The sequence below is a fragment of the Mirounga leonina genome, unplaced genomic scaffold, assembly GCF_011800145.1.
Source record: "Mirounga leonina isolate KUSES-001 unplaced genomic scaffold, KU_Mleo_1.0 Mir_82, whole genome shotgun sequence".
Lineage (NCBI taxonomy): Eukaryota > Metazoa > Chordata > Mammalia > Carnivora > Phocidae > Mirounga > Mirounga leonina.
In genome coordinates this window covers 34,350,058-34,370,608 of record NW_023270825.1, presented here as the reverse complement: position 1 = coordinate 34,370,608, position 20,551 = coordinate 34,350,058, and the positions used below count along the sequence as shown (strand labels likewise).

General features: G+C 37.6%; 1 protein-coding gene across 5 annotated transcripts in view; it reads left to right on the top strand.

The window, feature by feature from the left end:
• Positions 1-17,069, top strand: part of FUT8 (fucosyltransferase 8) — a 316,354-nt gene extending 299,285 nt beyond the window's left edge. For all 5 annotated transcript variants that reach the window (XM_034992730.1, XM_034992728.1, XM_034992729.1 and 2 more), the window contains 3 exons: positions 1,777-1,953; positions 7,104-7,254; positions 16,069-17,069. In XM_034992730.1, the coding sequence (XP_034848621.1) occupies positions 1,777-1,953; positions 7,104-7,254; positions 16,069-16,386 (646 nt within the window). In that variant the 3' untranslated portion in view covers positions 16,387-17,069. The remainder of the gene's footprint in view (positions 1-1,776; positions 1,954-7,103; positions 7,255-16,068) is intronic.
• Positions 17,070-20,551: the final 3,482 nt, after the last annotated feature.

Below are 20,551 nucleotides of genomic sequence, written 5' to 3'. Positions count from 1 at the left end.
GCAGCCATCAAAAGGAATGAGATCTTGCCATTTGCAACGATGTGGATGGAACTGGAGGGTGTTATGTTAAGCAAAATGAGTCAGTCAGAGAAAGACATGTATCATATGACCTCACTGATATGAGGAATTCTTAATCTCAGGAAACAAACTGAGGGTTGCTGGAGTGGGGGTTGGGGTGGGAGGGATGGGGTGGCTGGGTGATAGACACTGGGGAGGGTATGTGCTATGGTGAGCACTGTGAATTGTGCAAGACTGTTGAATCACAGATCTGTACCTCTGAAACAAATAATGCAATATATGTTAAGAAAAAAAAAAAGATAGCAGGAGGGGAAGAATGGAGAGGGGGAATCGGAGGAGGAGTCGAACTATGAGAGACAATGGACTCTGAAAAACAAACTGAGGGTTCTGGGGGGGGGGTTGGGAGGATGGGTTAGCCTGGTGATAGGTATTAAAGAGGGCAACTTCTGCATGGAGCATTGGGTATTATGCACAAACAATGGATTATGGAACACTACATCAAAAACTAATGATGTAATATATGGTGATTAACATAACAATAAAAATTTTTTAAAAAATCAGAAAATAATAGGAAAAACAGCTCCCTATTTGGTCCTATAGCATTCAAATAAAACATGCATATTGAAAAAAAAAAAAAGGATGTGGGAAGAAAAAGATGATAGAATAGGTGTTCATACGATGGTATTCACATCTGTAACTATAGTCTGGAATGCAAAGGAAAGAATACCTGCAGAGATACCAGATTAACTACAGTGAAAATAGACCCTCTCTCCAGATTCATAATGAAAAGCTGGACTTTGGCTTGACCTAAGGCCTGCCCATATACTGTGACCTAAGGGGAAATAAATCTACCTTTTTCTTTTTCCCATACATGAATAGTGTTTTAGTAATTTGGTAGGGGGGATGCAGGAAGGGCAAATTTAAGGAGAGTTTTAATCTATGAAAATAAACTCTGACCATTATTATTTTCATTACAATTACTTTGAAAGCACTAAGATGGGAGGAGAGTACTGTGGAAGTCAGCACATATTCAGTGCAGGACAATGTAAGTCTTTGTCCCCAATTTTACAGTTTTAGAGCTTTTTTTTGAATAGGACAGATGAGATCAATATCTGCTTGTGTTTGACAGAGTGAAAACAGCAAAAGGAAATTCATTATGCATACAACAAAAGGGCTGGAACGTCTCCATGAACTTAAAATAGTAAGAATTCTTAAAAGGTTTGCCTGCCTTGATTGTGCTATAGGAAGAATCCGTGCAGGTCTGTGTTTTCCTCAGACAACTTTCAATTCTACAAGCTGGCAGTTACAGTAACTATACAGGGTGTCATGAAGAAAAAGAAAAGTTGGCATCAAAATGTTGCAAAAAATATATTTAATATTCTGTAATAACAACTGTGAATCTTGGTATCATTTGTTGTCAAAAATCTTAAAAAGTTATATCCAGTTTTTATGGAAGGCTGGTTGGTATTTTGCTCCCTATATGGAGTATAACTCTGGAATCTTCCATTTATTTTACCATTATTCTTGGATATGCAATTACCTTACAAGAAAGCATTCTTCAGAAGCTTATTTTTTAATTCTCCTTGTATTGTGTTAACATGCAAATATATTTAGAATATATTTGTTTGAATTTTTTAATATTTTTTTCTAATGGCAAAATGAAAGAAAAATTCGTTTAAAATGTCTATAATGCCACCATGAATAACGGTATAAAGTTGAATACCCTATCAGCAGAATCTTTCTCTTTCTGCCCCCCAGAGTCCATGTCAGACGCACAGACAAAGTGGGAACAGAAGCAGCCTTCCATCCCATTGAGGAATACATGGTACACGTTGAAGAACATTTTCAGCTTCTTGCTCGAAGAATGCAAGTGGATAAAAGAAGAGTATATTTGGCCACGGACGACCCTTCTTTATTAAAGGAGGCAAAAACAAAGTGAGTTAAATGAGACTGGGATTCTTTTCAATTGAAAGGAATCCTTAATTCCCATGACTTGTGATTCTTGTTATAATATTACTACTGATTATTGGCAGTTTTTTAATTCAAACAACTGTGTACTTGTGTGACTGTTAATATAATCAAAGCATATTTGAGGTGCCAGCAAGGTGTATGTTTCATTCTGAAGTCTCTTCTCTTGGTGTGTAGGCCACTGCCATCCTGCTGTGTACTCACATGACCTCTTTGTGTGTTTGGAAGAGAGAGAGCAAACTTTCTGGTGTCTCTTCCTGTAAAGGCATTAATTCCGTCAGGAGCACCCCATTCTCATACCCTTATTTAATCCCCATCATCTCCCAAACGCCCCATCTCCAAATACCATCACATTGGGGGTCACAGCTCAAACATAGGAATTCTAGGGGGACACACACATTCAGTCCACAACACTAACCAACTGCTAGAAATAAAACACACCAGGGGCTTACCTTTTTGCATTCACTATCTTCACTAGCAATTGTGGGCAACTGAAACATATGTAAAATATAAGTTTTCATCTCATAAGAAATTTCTGGAACTTGGAAATTATATTAAAGAAAAGTAAAGAATCAGAAGACAAGTTTTATAAGTGGAACAATAAGAGCTTCTAGTATGTATTGGACAGTAACCATCATTTATGGAACATGCTTGTATTTCAGGCACCGTGGTAGGTGCTAGGGATTCCATGATATGCAAGATACTCTGCTTTCAAGGAATTCCTAATCTAGTAGGAGGACAATATGAGTAGTGCTGCTGTAGAGTTAATGTAGGGTGTTTGGAAAATACATAAAGCACACTGATCCTAATTGGGAATTTATCACAGGATCTAGGTTAACCTAGAATTGGCCTTTATTTACTATTAACAATTAAAGGATGTATTAAATGTGTGAAAGTAGGAAATGAAGGAGAAGAATCTGTAGTCTCAGTTCTGCTCAGACACCATTTACTCCAGAAATCATCCCTAAGTGAATCCCTAAGTGTCCCTCCTCTGTGCATTCCCCTGACTTAGTGTTTAGCACTTGCTTACCTCTGTCTTCCTCACTGGATTATAAGCATGTTAGACCCAGTACCTAGCTCTAGTAAGTGCCCAGTAATTATTGAATTATGTTTATTTCAATCCCATCGGTTTGGAAACATTTCATTAGCTGTTAATCATTTAAGCTATTTGACTATTTTATTTATTTATTTCTTGGTCCATTTTTTATGTCACAAATAGGAGTTGGGAAGAAAAACATATTTAAAGTGAAGACTGTAATGTGGGTGTTTATCCAAATCATTGGATAATAATTTAAGTCCTATTTCTCCCTCCTAAGAATCCAAATTAACCTGATATAAATTGCGTGGTTTTTTTTTAAGTCTCCCTCTATCAAATACTCTCTCACACTGTCACACTCTCACACACACATACACACAAAGGACCATGAAATTCATCAGCCAAGCATAAGCCAAGTTATATGCTTATAGTTAGGGATTAAATGAACATTTGGGCACAAAACACAATACAAAATCTTCACAGATACTTTTCCAGTTTGATATCCAGACCGATTAGAAACAAAGTAGAAATAGTTCACCATGCTCCTTCATTTTAAAATACCTGACTAAATTTGTAGCTTGGTTGAAAAAATAATAAAATTAATTTTATCTACTCTTTACTTGTTCTTGAAGCATCACAAGCTTTTTCCTGTCTTTCTTATTTCCCTGATTAGCAAAATAATTCATGCTCATTAAAAGATATGGAAGTTGTTAAGTATACAGGCAAGGAAAAAATGTTACCCACAATCCTATTACTCAGTGGCAACAATTACTTAAATGTTGACTTATTCCCTTTAGTCATTTATATAGTTACCCATTTTAGTAGTTGATCATATTGTATATAACAATTTGAATTCTTTTTTACTTAATACAGCAATGGATCCATTTTCTCAGGTCCCTAAAAATTTAATCATCATAAATGTCCCTTTTAATGACTATATATCTCCTATATTGGTGTGCAGTTGCTTGCTTGCTCATTTGCCTAATATTGTACAGTTAGGTTATTTCCAGTTTTTTACTCTTATAAATAATGCTATGATGTATTCTTAAAATTGTCCACATTATTTCCTTAAGCTAGATTTTTGGACTTGGAAATATTAGATAAAAGGATATGAACATCTTACAACTTTGATCCATAGTGCAGCATGATATTTTTACAAGAAGCAACCCTTATAGTAGAGTTGGCAGCAGGGAATAGTACAGTTTGAATTTCCTTTTTGTGGTCAGCAGCTAGTAACTCCTCTCCCCATGGTAGTCCAGGAGGCAGGGGTTTTTTTCATATTCTGTTATAAACATAGCAGCAGCATTTTATGCACTTTTTTTCCCCCTCTGGAAATCCTTTAATTTTAATTTTCTGAGTCATTTTTTTAAAGATTTATTTATTTATTTTAGAGAGAGAGAGAAAGCACGAGCAGGAGGGGCAGAGGGAAAGGAAGAGAGAATCTCTAGCAGGCTCTGCACTCACAACACTGAGATTATGACCTGAGCCAAAATCAAGAGTCGGATGCTTAACCGACTGCACATCCAGGCACCCCAATTTTATGAGTCATTTTGAAAATTTTCTCAGGAACTTAAATGCTGTTTCTCTACTTCATTATTTTACATAGATGTTTTTCTACTCTGAATCAACTCTGCTTTAGACCTGTCAGGATTAGTTTTGATACCTAAGCAAACCATAAAACCTCTGCCATTTAAGTTTTAGGAGACCAAAAACATGAATTAATCTCTCATCAAGGTGTATAGTGTCCAGGGTGATTATGAGACTTCTGAGCTTCAAGAGGGTGAAGAGCTGAAGAATTAAATGATGCATAGAATTCACACAGTCAGGGAAGAATCCATTTTCTGGGTAGCTTATCTTTTGTAAAAGCAGTCAAGATTAACTTTATATATGTGATTTCTGTGTGAAAATGAGCAGTTAATGCTTTGCTGCTTGGTATTACACCTCAGGTTTCTCTTGGTTAAGACTGAGTTTGTCCATGAGATTTTGGCACCTGCACTGACTGTGGCAGCCATTGCTAATGTGGAGATATCTCTCTTAGGTAATTCACTGTTAGAGTGTTTAAATCACAGAATCATTGGCAAAGAAATAAAAACTGTTAAAGCTGTCAATCCAATAGTGTAGTCTGAGACGTGGAGATTGGGAACAGGGGTGAAACAGGAGAGGAAACAAGCCTTTAAAAATCTCCCAGAATAAATATTTACATATTTAGTGCGCTCTTTATCAAAAATGCTGGCTGAGCCTCCTAAAATTAGTTCCGTTTAAATGAGTAGAGGCAAGAAAAATGTATTTAAAAGTTTTTGTAAAGGGTTTGGTTGCCTTGTGAAATGAAGACTCAGCAATAAAGGGTGGTGATTTTTTTCACTATTTTATTGAAATGTAATATGCTAGACACAGTTACAGGACACTAGAATACAAAGAGAAATAGAATATAATATGTGGCTCCTTATTTCAAGGAGTATCCAGCTGGTAGGCATATACATGTACATGTAACAAGTTATTGAAGTATAGTTAGATGAATGTGCTGTAGGAGTTGTATACCAGGACCAGTAAAAGTAATGCCTCTGCTGATGTACTTGTGGTCAGAAGACAAGAAAGAAGCATGTTTGTGTAGAAATTTCCATACATTTTATTGGAGATGCAAAATCTCCCTTTTCCATTATTTACTTTGTTTCTGTTTGTTTTTTCCAAACTCCGTATCCTTCATCAAGCAGTCTCAGATAAGGCCTGAGGAACTTGGGTGTTCTTTGGTTTGATTCCAGGGAGAGGGGTCTTTAAGTTAGGAAGGGCATTAATGTTAGTGTCACATCTCAGCAAAAGGATCACTCTTTTCTTTTCACTGGGCACCCAAACCATGCTGACAGAGTTAGTCTATTCGAGGATAAAACCTGTATTGGTGTGTTTTAATGATTCCCTCGGTCCTCTATCCTCCAGCCTTTTCATATTTATTTGTTGCGGTTTCTGCCCCATGCCTGAGTATGCAGCTTCACAAGAATCACATTAAAAGTCTTTTTGGTTGTTTTCTTTTTAAAACAAATGTGACATTTCCTTTGTCTCCCTGATTTGGGGCTGAAGAGGGCAAAATGTCAAAAATAATGAGGCCAAATGGATCGGAACACTGATTACCAGTCTGAAACAGTGCTCAGAGACTTGGCTGTCACAGTCATTATTAGAGGCAATGAGAAAAAGCTCCTTGGTGGCTGTGAAATGAAGAGAATCTGAAGCAGCTTTTAGGGGATTAGGAAAAAGTTCCAGACATAGGAAGCACTCACTTATTCATGTATTTACTCACACAGCATTGTGTGGGGTACTAGGTGCTGTGAAGCAAAGAAAAATAAAGTCTAGTTCCAACCTTTGGGGAATACTGTGTGGGAGACAGACATGTAAACGGACTTCTGATTGTTCAGGGTTTACAAATAGGAACTCTTGCCCTCTCAACAAATATTTATCAATCCTTTATTCCAGATTCTCTTCTAAGTACTAAGAATAATACAGTGAACAAAGCAGATGAAATGCCTCTTTATAAAGAGCTTACATTCCACTTAGGGATGATGAAGGTGGGGAATGGATACAGGCAGTAAATAACAGTCAATATATATTATATGTCCAATGATAATAAAAGTCATGAAGTTAATCAGGTAAAAAAAGATAGAAATTGCTGAAGTCCTCATTAATAAGGCTATATTTGAGCAGAGATCTAAAGGAAGTAAGGAATAAAACCAAGTGGATATCTGCAGAAGAATGTTTAACAATCACGGCTAATATTTATTGAGCATTTAGTACATGTCAGGTGCTCTTCTAAGCACTTTACATTGCTTAGTGTATTTAATTCCCACAGAATTATATAAAGCAGGTACAATTATTATCCCATTTTGATTTAACTCCCTAAGTTTGCAACTTAACTCTGAAGATCTACCTCACGCCTGAGAAAATTTATTCACTCTGTACTAGAGTATAATTAAAACCTCTTAATTCACAGTAGAATCATTTGAGCATATGGTAGACTTTCTGGTAAGATAATACCTCCCGATAGAGTACTGTGATTTCAGTGACTATGTACAAATTTATTTCTTTTTTTTTACAGGTACCCCACTTACGAATTTATTAGTGATAATTCTATCTCTTGGTCTGCTGGGCTACACAATCGATACACAGAAAATTCACTTCGGGGTGTGATCCTGGATATACACTTTCTCTCCCAGGCAGACTTCCTAGTGTGTACTTTTTCATCCCAGGTAAGTGATAGTAGGGCATGTTTCAATGGCCAATATTTTTTTGGTCATATTGAGTTCAGGAAGTTCTTGGTTGTTTTGTTTTGTGTATGTATGTATGTGTGTTTAATGTTATCATGACTCAGGTGCAATTTTCCTAATATTTGGGAATGATCTCTTTTGTGAAAGAATGGGAAGATTCCATACCCTCCCCTCCAAAAAAAATAGGTATTCAGGTATTTAGTTGCTTACAAGCAATTGTTGACTACATCTCCACTGAAGCCAGCTATTGGAGTTGTTTAAAGTACTGGCATGTTCACAGCATTTAACCAAAATAGCAAGTAAGTAAGCTTACTTAATACTTTCTGATTTTGCAGGGGTGCCTGGGTGGGTCAGTCAGTTAAGCTTCCAACTCTTGGTTTCGACTCAGGTCATGATCTCAGGGTCATGAGATCAAGCCCCATGTAGGGTTCCGTGCTCACTGCATGATCTACTCAGGATTCTCTCTCCCTCTGTCTCTGCCCCTCCTCCTGCTGGTGTGCACTCGCTCTCTCTCTCTCAAATAAATAAATAAAATCTTTTTTCAAAAAATACTTTCTGATTTTGTATAGTCAGTATGCAGCCAGCATCCATCCACTTCTACACATAGGTGCACTGATACTGAGAGGCTTAAACACCAAGCATTGTGTCTCACTCAATTGCTTTATAGGAAATAAAGTGTAAATGTAATTCTTTTTCAAGTCCTGTTACATTTCTACCAAGCAAGAGACTGTATATTAAATTTAGGCAATACCATATTACAATCGTTCTTTGAGTTTAATTGTTGCAGATAATTATATGTTATGGGCTTGGTGTTTTTGTTTTTATGAGTGGTCCAATCAGCCTTGTATACACAGTGGAATACCAGCATAGAAATATTTATTGTTGGTTTTATCCTGCTCTCATTTATGTGCATATTATGGGTTAGTTCATTCAACAAGCTGTTAAATGACTATTTGTGCTCAGAATTATATTAGGTGTGGAGAGGATTTCTAGGGTGATTGAAGCTACAACAGATCTTACCCTGGTCCAGAATCTAGTGAGCAAAATACTCACATGAAGTAACTGGAGAGTAATTACCAAGAAATATAGATCATGTAAGATAAATCTTTGCCTAAAAGCTTAGAAGAAGCAGAGAAAAGAAAATGTGAGAAGGGAGGCCGCACCATTTTCATGGGAATATACTTCAGAGAGTATAAAGAAATGGACAGTTTTTTTATTTTGTGACAATGCACATTGTCACAATGGGGTGGTGATATGATTATTGGAAAGATACCTACCCCAGCAAAGGCTATGAGTTTCTTCAATATGAAATAAGAATACAACTTTCCACCCAGAGCAGAAGTCACATAGCAATAGTCCTAGTCAGAACAGAAAACTTCCTTGGCCTTCAAGTTCCCATGACGGCATCCACTGCTGACGTTTTTTTCCTAACGGGGATAAGGATCCTCTCATTGAGAAGCTCCCTTTTCTAGTCTCTTGGTGGGTAGACGGGAGGAGTTATAACTACTTGGTCTCTCTCAAATGTTATTGAGAATCTGGCTATATGCCCACCTGATCAACAGGTGCAAATGATTAGTAACAACCTCTACACATTTTTGAGTGCTTATTGTTTGAATGATGAAGCAAGAGTCATTTTCCCAGATATACCACCACCTCTGTAGGCCTAGATTTTAGGCCTGTCTAAAGTCTATTCCTGTAGTCCAGGGTTGCTCAGCCTAGGCACTTTTAGCATTATAGGCAGGTACTTTGTTGTGAGGTACTGTCCTGTGCCTTGTAGGATACTCAGCAGCATTCCTGGCCAGTAGCATACTACCTCAAGTTGGGACAACTGAAAATGTCTTCAGATATTGCCAAATACCCCACAGCAGTGGGGAGGACAAAATCACCTTTGTTTAGAATCACTGCTGTAGTCATAAAGCTTGAAAATTAAATAAATATATACATGTCTGAACACTCAGCAGCCTTACATGTGGGCAGACACTGAGACAGGCATGTGCTCTATTTTGCTTTCCTTCTTCCAGCCCTCCTTAATAATACCATTAGGCTCATTCCAAAAAGAAAATCCTTTTATTTTTTTTCTTTTCAGGGATGTGCTATAGAATTTTTGATTCTTATAACCTCATGACTCTAATTTTGACCCAGAAATCGGGACCTCTATTACTTTATGATAGTAGAAATCTGTCCAAGCTTGAGGGGCATATTGTTCATACTACTTTGTTCTGTTTTATGCATATCAACCTCAGGGTGTTCTCCAGACCTCAGGTTCAGAGAAGTCATTCACATGAAGGAAGAGTGGTGCTGAAAGAACTTTTTGTCTCCAAAGGAATGAGATTTGTGCTTATATATTATATTGTTCCTAAAAACTCTTGATAAGTTAGACAAAGTTCATCCGAAATAACTTTTGTTCATTTGAACCAAAGCAAAACTCAAACCAATATCTTATATACCAAAATAGATTTGAATACCTCAAAAAATTTTATGTGAGGGTTCAGAATAAAAGTTTAACAGTAAAAATACCTTACATTTATATACTGAGTAGCAGTTTGCTAAATGTGATCACTGCCATTATCACAAACCTTTCTTGATGACTATCAGCTGTAGCATTTGAAATTATGGAATAATTCCACATTCACTGATAAATCTCTGGGCTTACTTGTATTCCAGCATTTTTTGCAAATATTTTTAGAAAAAAAATGGGTTTAGTACAGTTCAATATTTTTGCACTGTGAATGAAATTGGTTGCTTGATTGTAGAGGTTCTCTTGCCATAAACCAAAATTGGAACTGTTTGAAATTTTCCCAGAAATGTCTCATCATCATCACCAGTGGAGTGTGAGAAAAAGTCACTGATAGCATCAAAATGCCAGGCCATTGACTCCTAGGCAGAGAACAAAATGAGGCAACATGGACTTTGGAATCAGACTGGGTTCAAATCTAACTTTGATCACTTAGTATCTGGGTGGCATTTGAACAAATTAGTTAGCCTATCACTGACCTTTTTTCCCCCAGCCTGTAAAACAGTAGTAGGACCTACTGCATAGAGTTTTTGTGATGATTAGAAGTTATATGTAGGGGCGCCTGGGTGGCTCAGTCGTTAAGCGTCTGCCTTCGGCTCAGGTCATGATCCCAGGGTCCTGGGATCGAGCCCCGCATCAGGCTCCCTTCTCGGCGGGAAGCCTGCTTCTCCCTCTCCCACTCCCCCTGCTTGTGTTCCCTCTCTCACTGTGTCTCTCTCTGTCAAATAAATAAATAAAATCTTAAAAAAAAAAAAAAAAGTTATATATAGGAGCGCCTGGGTGGCTCAGTCAGTTAAGCGTCTGCCTTCGGCTCAGGTCATGATCTCAGGGTCCTGGGGTCGAGTCCCGCATCGGGCTCCCTGCTCAGTGGGAGTCTGCTTCTCCCTCTGCCCCTCCCCACCGCTTGTGCTCTCTCTCTGTCAAATAAATTTAAAAAAAAATATTTAAAAAAAAATAAAAGTTATATGTAAAGCACTGAGAATAGTACTTAGCAATATATTAAATACAATGTTAGCTGCTGTTGTTATTTATAAAGGGAAAAGTATAGGAGTACCTTTGTGTGTTAGACTCTACAGTATTTATTTGAGCAATCTTTTTTCACATGGCCCCATTTCAGACCACATACTCCCATGTTTTAGGAGGAGCATGAAACATGCTGTTCAAGGACTCTGTTACTCCTGCTTGTGGTCATGGGTAATGCTTAGGTTCCACTGAATAATCATGTACATTGTACGGGTATAACAATTCTTTGTTAAGAGGAGCAGCCAGAGAGCGCCTGGATGGCTCAGTCAGTTAAGCATCTGACTCTTGATTTCTGCTCAGGTCATGGTCTCAGGATCATGAGATCAAGCCCTGTGTTGGGCTTGGAGAGCAGCAGGAAGTCTGCTTGAGAGTCTTTCTCTCCCTCTCCCTCTGCCCCTTCCCCGACTCACACTTTCTCATGCTCTCTCCCTCACTCTAAAATAAATAAATAAATCTTTAAAAAAAAAAAAAAAAAAGAAAAGTAGCCAGTAAATTCAGCATTTCAATTTCTCTGTGCCAACGTACCTCAACTCTTTTATTTAGCTTATTGAAAGAGAACATCACCATATAATATAAATTTTCAGAAACAAAAGCTCTTCATTCCCAAAGGGTGAATGATAAGTAATAGTCTTTGCTTTAACAAATGCAAGTAAAATTGTGTATGTGTTGACTTTAGGGAAATTAATCTGCAGAACATTCTTACATATGCCATAGGCATGCTGGGAAATGGAAAAGGACTAAAGTGTTACATCCAGAAGGGTGACAAAAGAATAAAACATCGAGAACCAAATCTCAGCCCAGAATAAAACATGGACAACCAACTCTCAAACTTTCCTCAATGATAATATCATATTCCAAGAGATTATTAGAAAGTGACAAAGAGGTTAATATCTTCTTCGTAATGCTTTGACAACCCTGCAGTTTTGTCTCCTATGTCCAATCCTTTTAGGACTATTACACTATAAGACAATAGTGAGAAAGAGTTTATCTGTTGACCATGAGCTGTTGTAGGCAATACTGGAAGAATGAAATGCCATGCAAGACTTGGTTAATGTTTGAGAAACCGCAGGCACCAATACCATGGCACCTTGATTGGGATTCCTCATCACATTTTGGACCCATCCCCCTCAGTCTCAGGATTTCTAATCTTTCTTGGTTTTATATCTATAAGTGAGATCTGGGAATTCTCTCTCCTTAAAGGAAAAGTTTTTTTAAGCCAATAATATGACTTTACTCTCTAGTTTTGTTACTATTGTTGCTCTTAGTTCTCTGAATCCCTTCATCAGAGCTGTTTCTCAAAGCCAAGTTTGTCCTAAAAGCCTCATAAATTAAAGAGAACAATCCTCAGGATTTAATCTGAAAATTAGAGGCAATATTAACATTTTCAAAGAACATCATGTAAGTTTTGAAAGCTATGCAATCACATTCCAAATTATTCTTGCCTATACCCGAAGCATCTACTTTGTCACTTATTTTCCTATTTAATAAAACCATCTTAAATATGAAACACAGAAATTATAGTTGGTGAAATAGCAGTGGTTATTCAGTTGTACTTAGTTGTAAATAGGCAAAATATCAGAAAGGTTTTAAAAAAAAAAAATACTACTTATCCGGTTTTGGAATCAGTTTTTATTACTCTGGAATCTAATTTACAGAAATTGTTGTAGATGCTCACTTTAAAGGCTTTGGGTAATCAGCATTTTTAAAGGAGCAATCAACATTGTTCAGTAGTTTTAACCATTAAAATAACAATAGGACAAAATTACTTTTCCCTTGTGACACTTTCCTTTTTCACCCTTAATACAACACTCTCATGGTACTCTTTGTTGTCTGGTTCCAAATCCACACACAATACACCTGGCCTCCTTACCTTCTGAATCAGATTTTGGAAAGCCCAAAGGGAAAAATATATACTACATTCATTTTATTCGACAGATGACTCTGGATAGGAATTTCCAGTGAGGTAAGGCCCATGAAACAATAGTAGATACTGTTCTCTCGTTGAATCGCAAAACAAAGTAGTTTACAGGAAAAGTGCATACATCTCTCAGCATCACCCAGGGAGACAAGAACTTACTTCCAACTTCTCACACTAGGAGATCCTCCTGGCCCCATCTATTTTGACAGAAAAACAAGATCCCATCTGCTCTGATAAGGCTTTGGAGGCTCATATAAACTCAGCTGGTTGCTTCTCAGGGATAAAATTCAGGTTAATGGAACTTCCTCTCCTTTTTAATTTTCTTTTAATACAGTTGCATCTGTATTTTATCCTTTGGCAACATTTTTGCTCTTACTCATCACTGTGTGCTTAGTGGTGTTCTAAATGATACACTGACATGAAATAAGAAATAAAACTTACTACATATAGCCAGCCACTGCTTTCAAACCAAAAGGTTTGCCTCTCTCAATCATGCTACCTGTCCAGTATCAAACTTAGTATTGATATCAGCTGAAAGCCTTCCTTTACCTGTCACACAGTTTGGATTGGTAAAGCCCAGAGAGGAAGCCTAAGGTAATTAAATGCAAACATTAACACTATAGTCATCTTTCTAGCCCTTTGCAGTAAGGTGCCCATGGTAAATATAGAGAAATCTTTTTAACTACTAAGAATGTTATATGTGGATCTTAGAGATTAAATATCACTCATGGACCTGCATTTCCACTGCTAGGCTAGTATTATGCATGAAGCAGTATTCATTCAACAGGTACTCCTGAGCACCTACTATGTGGGCACAGTACTAGGTACTTATTCTAAGACAGTTTAGTGTATAGTGGAGAGCCAGAAAGTATTCTCATTGTAGCTCTACCATTTACTAGCTCCTTCCCCTACCCCCACTTTTTTTTTTTTTTTTTGAAATTCACTTAATCTTTCTGGGGCTTATTTCTTCAGCTGTAAAATATGGATAATAACAGCACCCACCAGTATTATGAGAAAGATAAAGGGCCTTATATCAGCCTACCTCAGTGTCTGAAATTTCTACCATTCATTTTTCTTTGGCTTAAGAAAATACATATGTTATCCACAGGCTAACACTTTATGGATACCAAAATATAAACTGATTATTAGGATTATCCTCCAAAAGAAAGTAGATCCCTAAGGGTGTGGGACTGCAGGCAATGTTTTTATGAGGGTGAGACATTAATAGTGGAGAGGAGGAAATACATCAGAGCTCATTGCCACAGTGTGTGGTCATCCCAAGGGCAATGCAAGTTCCTGCATTCCTGGCTAGAGATAATTGAAGAGTGGGCACTGAAGAAAAGAAAAAAAAAAAAACCTGTCAAGTTTGCCCAAGGCTTGCTTTGGCCTTATGTTTGTTCTTTCTGGTGTTACAATCCAAATATGGAGACCAGGATATACAAGAGAAATATGCTTAGGAGTTAACAAGCATACACAAACTGCCTAGGTTCAAAACTGGAATCTACCACTTAATAATAGTGTGACCTTGGGCAAATTCCTTAACTGACCTTTGACATCTGTAAAATGAGCATGATAGAATTTTATGGGGCTACTTAGAGGATTAAATTCAGTAATACCTAAAAACAATGTCTGACAGCAAAAACTCCAAAAATACCAGCCTCTATCATTGTCACTATACTTTGCTATTATTGGAGCTGCTTTGTTTTAATTGTTTAGTTTCTTCCTCTCCGGAGTCTCCACTTGATTTTGCTTATCCCCTATGGGCCTTCGGCTGACTTTGGAGTTCCCGTTCCAAAACTTTTTGACCCTTATTTTGTTACAATCTCAGTATTCTACCAGTGATCTCAATTGTACCATGACATCCCCACATCCCCAATGTAAAATTAGTTTGTTGATGGAGTAGCAAACTTGCAAGCAAAGTCATTGTCTTGGTTCTATGACTAGTTGAAATTCTAGCACTAGAATTTGGGCCGATCACTTACTCTCCTCATATTTTAGTCCATATTTGCAAAATTTAAAATATTTTCTAAACTTAGTTTCATTTGCAGATTACATATAGCATTTGAAAAGCACCCCTGCAGTTCCTGAAATTCAGATTCTTTAAGAAGTTAAGGTGATGCTTAACCTAATCAGATTTCATTTGCTCATAATAGTTAAGGATGAGTGGCTCCATTTAGTTTTTGATCTCGTAAATACCAGAGTTTTAAAGGACTAGTGGGTAATCCTGATTTTGCTCCACTGAGCGGGTTAACAATTACTGTTAGTAGTATCATTTTAAATAAATGCAAAAGTATTGGCATAGTGACAATAAAGCTTCATTAACTAAGACAACTACAACTGAGATTTGAGAAAATTTGACTTGAGTTCTCTGTTCACAATGATTTATAATGGAATAATTTTCTAAGTAAAATGGTAGTGTTCTCTCTTCTGTGTTCACCTATTCTTAGAAAAGTTCCTGAAACCCATTTCCTCTATAAAGAATGTATTTATTAATTGCTTAAAATGTTATACCCCCATGAAAGTAGTTATTGTTTAACTTTATCACCAAGCTGCAGGCTCAGTGTACAAAGTTCATATTGTGGAATTTCAGCGGCCATCCAGCGGGCATAGTAGGTATTCTTTGGACAGAGGAATCTTTTAAGTAGCCTTAAATGCATCAGGTAGATGCATCTTCACCAAAGGCTAGGCCATCTTATTTTAGTTCTAGAATGCTAATATCTACTCAGGGCTCTTAAAACTCTTTAGAACAGAAATGACAGATATGTTTTAGCTCACCTGCCAATGCTAGTTGTCAATAATTACATGAATTTCTACTGAGAAGAGTTCTGAGATCAAGTCCAACCTAGCAGAAAAGAGTATGTGATTGACTGAGACTGAATGGAGGGGAAGGGAGTAGCAGCATATGTGTTAAGTATTTATAATCCTAATGCTCAACCTTAAATTCTTCAAGGGCACAAACGATGTCTTACTCATTTTTCTTTCACCAGTGCCCAACACAAGGTATACTGTGTGACTCTTAATAAATGTTCATTAAAATTAACTGATTCATATTCTTAAAGTACTTTGCATTGTATATATATATATTTTTTTCTCCCAGAGACTTTAGTTGTAGTAATCTTTTATGTTTAAAAAAAAAGAGAAACAATTGTGCACAAAGATGAAGAATGACTTGTGCCATATCTGAGAGCAAATGGACTGAAAACCTGTGACTAGAATCTACTACTTCTCATCTTCTCAGTCCTAGTCCTGGTCTAGTCCTAGTCTGTTTGTCCAAGGGCCTTCAGATTGTGATGAAGGAGATTTTATGTATACTAACATTTTTTTTTCATTCTTTCCCAAGGTCTGTCGAGTTGCTTACGAAATCATGCAAACACTTCATCCTGATGCTTCTGCAAACTTCCATTCTTTGGATGACATCTACTATTTTGGGGGCCAAAATGCCCACAACCAGATTGCCATTTACCCTCACCAACCTCGAACTGCAGATGAAATCCCCATGGAACCTGGAGATATCATTGGTGTGGCTGGAAATCATTGGGATGGCTATTCTAAAGGTGTCAACAGGAAACTGGGAAGGACGGGCCTATATCCCTCCTACAAAGTCCGAGAGAAGATAGAAACGGTCAAGTACCCCACATATCCTGAGGCTGAGAAATAAAACTTCGATGGAAGAGAAGGACAACTAAACTCAGTTCAAATCATTTGAGCCAAACAGTAGATGAAGAAGGCCCTGACCTTACAACACATGGTGAAATGAGTAGACAACTTCAAGCACCAGGAGGAACTGGAAATGACAGATGCTTCATTGGTGGAATTACTCTTTAACGAGGGCTACAACGCCCTTAAACTCATGCACAGTCCAGTAATGTACTCACATATAACATACAAACAGGTTGTTTTCTACTGTGCCCCTTCTTTCAAGATTATGTCCCCATGAACAAACACTGCCACATTGTGTAATTTAAGTGACACGGACATTTTGTGTGAGACTTCAAACATGGTGCCTATATCTGAGAGACCTTCGTGACCTAATGAGAAGACCAGAAAAGCTCCCTACTATGGGGAGGTTGGTTCTTAGCCAGTGGTGCTATTGTAACCACTGAATTCACTCCAATCAGCAGATTCAGAATGAGAATGGATGTTTTTGTCTGGATTTTTTTTTTTTTAAGTAATTGCATCAGTTCCTCCACTTCATCATTAATAAGTGAAGGATACATCAGAAAATAAAATATTCACACTCCATTAGGAACTTTTGTAAAACAATGCCATGAACGGATCTTTAGTACTCAGTGTTTCTGGACATTCTCTTTGATAACAAAAAATAAATTTTAAAAGGAGGAATTTTGTAAAGTTTCTAGAATTTTCCATCATTGGATGATGTGGTGGTCAGCTTTATAGTAGAAAATCTATGATAAAAAGAGGAGTTTTCTAGTTTTTCTGCTTAATTTTTTTTGTTTCTGATTGAGTGACTACTCAGTTCTTAGGTCAAAGAGTCATTAGTCCATTTTAACAGAGTCATTAGTCCATTTTAACACTGAAAACTGAATTTAGTTGATACATATTACAGAGTTGTGAAGATATTCTCTGAGCGCTTTTATTTTCTTATTTTGGGCGTTATTTTTTTAATTGAATTAAAATAATCACACTTCTTGTCCCAGAGGAACTGTCACCTCCATTTCCAAAACGAACAATTTCAGGCTTGTTGGTAACCTTTCTTATTGCGGCCATTGTCATTTTTTGTGAGTTGAGTCCTGTTGTTTTACCCAGGAACCAATATGTGTCTTTTCTTATGTCCTGCTTTTGAGAGCACCAGGAACCTTTGGGGTTGAGAAGCTGGCTCTGTTTCTCAAGTACATATCTCACAGTATGTAGAGTTTGCTGAATAAAGGAGAGTGGAACCAGTGTGAGACCCAAGATGGACTTGGGATTCTCTCTTCCAAATACTTCTTTTAGTAATTCCATGAGAGAATCACTTCAGAAGATAAGACTTTGATGCCCTCTATGCTTTCTCTCTGAACATCACTTTTCTCCTTGTAGAAACATTTCCTACTTTCAGGAGCCTGCCTCCTTCAGATGCATGGCAAGCATATTTCATAGCATGTGTTCTACATTCTGAAGGAAGAATTTGATCCATTAAGAACCAGTAGCAGGCCTGGTGTTGAATATCAGGAATGCCAAACAGAAAAGCTGTCTTTGACATCCTCACTAAATGAAAATACCTATATGTAAAATCTCCCCACGAAACTTCCCTAAATTCTTTCTACCTGTCATGTCAGGTCTCCCAAAGAGCAAAAACTAATTACCTATAGTGTCAGCAAGCAACTTTCAGTTTAGTTTTAGTACAAATAAAAGTCATTTGGAATAAAAATCTCCCACTGAGCAGAGGTACTTTTGAATGAGTTATTTTCTTTTTTTCCTTTTTTTTTTTTTTTTTTTTTTTTTAAGTAGGCCCCATGCCCAATGTGGAGCTTAAACTCACAACCCTGAGATTAAGGGTCACAGGCTCTACTGACTGAGCCAGCCAGGTGCCCCTGAATATGAGTTATTTCCTAATTCCCATCTCACTTGTCATCAGAACATCAGTAACCATGGGTTACTAATGATAGTATATCTTCCTCTGCTGTTAATTTCTCTGCTGAGATTTCCTGTTTTTATTCATTACAAGCATTTTATTTTCTCTATAGAACATAGCTATAACTACTTTAAAATTCTTTTCTACTAAATCCAATATCTGAATCATCTCAGAGTTGGTCTCCGCTCTTGGTCTTTTCTCCAGAGAAGGAGTCATATTTTTCAGGTTCTTCAAATGCTGAGTAATTTTAGATTGTTTTGCAACTGAATGTTGTAAATGTTTGTGTTGTGGATTCTGTTATATTCCTCTGAACAGAGTACTGATTTTTTTGTTTGTTTATTTGTTTGTGTTAGCAGGCATTTTAGCTTCATTGGACTCAAACTATCAATTGTGTTTTGGGCCACAGCTCAAATCTCAATTCAGTTCTTTTATCTTTAGATGGAGTTTACCCTGCACTTGTGTAGTTCAGGGGCCCGCCAGAGATCTGCATAGAGTTCATACATAAAATTTGAGTTTCTCTTTTCTTTGGTTCTTCTGAGATTTTCCCTCTCACTTTCTAGCAGCTGTGGTTGCCCTGATTCTGTGGTTTCCTCTGATTCTTCAACTGCAGTTTTCAGTCAGCTAAAAGCCATAAAAATGGGAACTCACCTTGTGCCATTTCCTTCTTCTAAGTTTCAACCTGTCTCCAGAGTTTGCCTGCTTTTTTTGTTCATTCTCTAATGCCTTTGGGTGGTTTTTTTGTATTTTGTCAGGTTTACAGTTGTTCTCCATTGGAGGATCTGTTCAGTAGGTGCTTAAACTCCACCATACCAGAAGTGAAACTCTGAGGCAGAGACTTAAAATGAAAAAGCAAGGTGTGGGAGGAAGGAACAGAGTCTTACGACAGCCTGTTTAGACTCTAACCTTAATAGCTAAGCAGCCAGTAGCTCCAGGCAGTAAGGAAGATAAAGAACTAACCTAATTATTAAACCTGCAGGTGTGAAGGGCTAATGAATACTGCTTACCACATCTTCCTGAAAAGCTTTTCTGAGCCACTTTTTTGCAAATCATGTAAATGATGTTGATTCCTCTTTTACTCACTGTCTTGTGGGGAGGGCTGGCATTTCCTCCCCACTGGTGTACTTTCTCCATGAGGACATGGTACTTAAAAACTGCATGATTTTGAATTGAGTGACCAGTGCTAGATTAGGAAGGTTTGGGTCTTTTCCTTTTATAAGACCCATTTCTGAAGGAGCCTTATTAGAACCAAATTACTAGCCTGGGCTGATTGAATGCAGGCACCAAAATCCTGCATATTAATGACTAAGGGGTTATAAAAGGTCTAACCAAGGTTCTCCTGGTCCTACCACTGAAGTCTGAGTGAGTTGGTACTGAGCTGGCATTTTGTGCCTGCTGTGAAAGTGCTCCCAGCCCTAATCCAGGGTTTCTTGGTGTCCCAAGTGAGGGACAGACCAGTTGTTTCCCTCTCTCAAGCTTTAGTTTTTCCTATTATATAGAGCCCAGCCTATCTCCTGGGTTCCCTCTTAAATCAAGAACATGAACTGAGCTTCTGAGAGGGTTGAGTGTTAAAAGAGAAAAAGCACACTTAAAAACAATCTCATGAAATATTGGTGTATTTAGTTCTGAGGGATTACAATTACCGAATATTCAAAAAGCAGGAAAGGTATTAGTCTAAATGGTGCACTAGAAAAATCTCTGCCTCAGTAAGAAATCTCTCTTAGTTGAGGAGCAATAGACAAGTCCTCTTTGATCATAGCCAATTGCCTCATACTTCATTTGTGCTCCCAGGAAGGCTGTGCAATAGCCAGGATCAATAGACCTATATAGAACAGATGTGTGGCTTGGGAATTGATGAATTTGGGGACTTGGTTATGACACCCAAATATATGCCAGATACAGACCCTAGGGAATTTTTAAATGCGGTGTCCCCAGGAAAGCACAAAGGAGAGTTTGCCTCTGTTCTTACTGGTTCCTGGCAGCATTCTCCCTTATGGAAACATGGAGGAGCTAGTCCAGGATCCTTGGCAGGGCAGAGGGAAGCCTTGGTAAGTTCTTGGCTTCAGGTGTCCTTGATATTATACGTGTTTGATCCTTGCCTTTGACAGTGGATTCGTTTTTGGTTCTTTATGCAAGTCAGAATTTCTGACTCTGGGTACCTGCTCAGCTATTCAGCCTTGACATCACCAGTCCAGTTCAGTTGCCACCTGCTTTCTCCTTATCCTTAAATTAGACAATCTTGATTTTGTTTCCT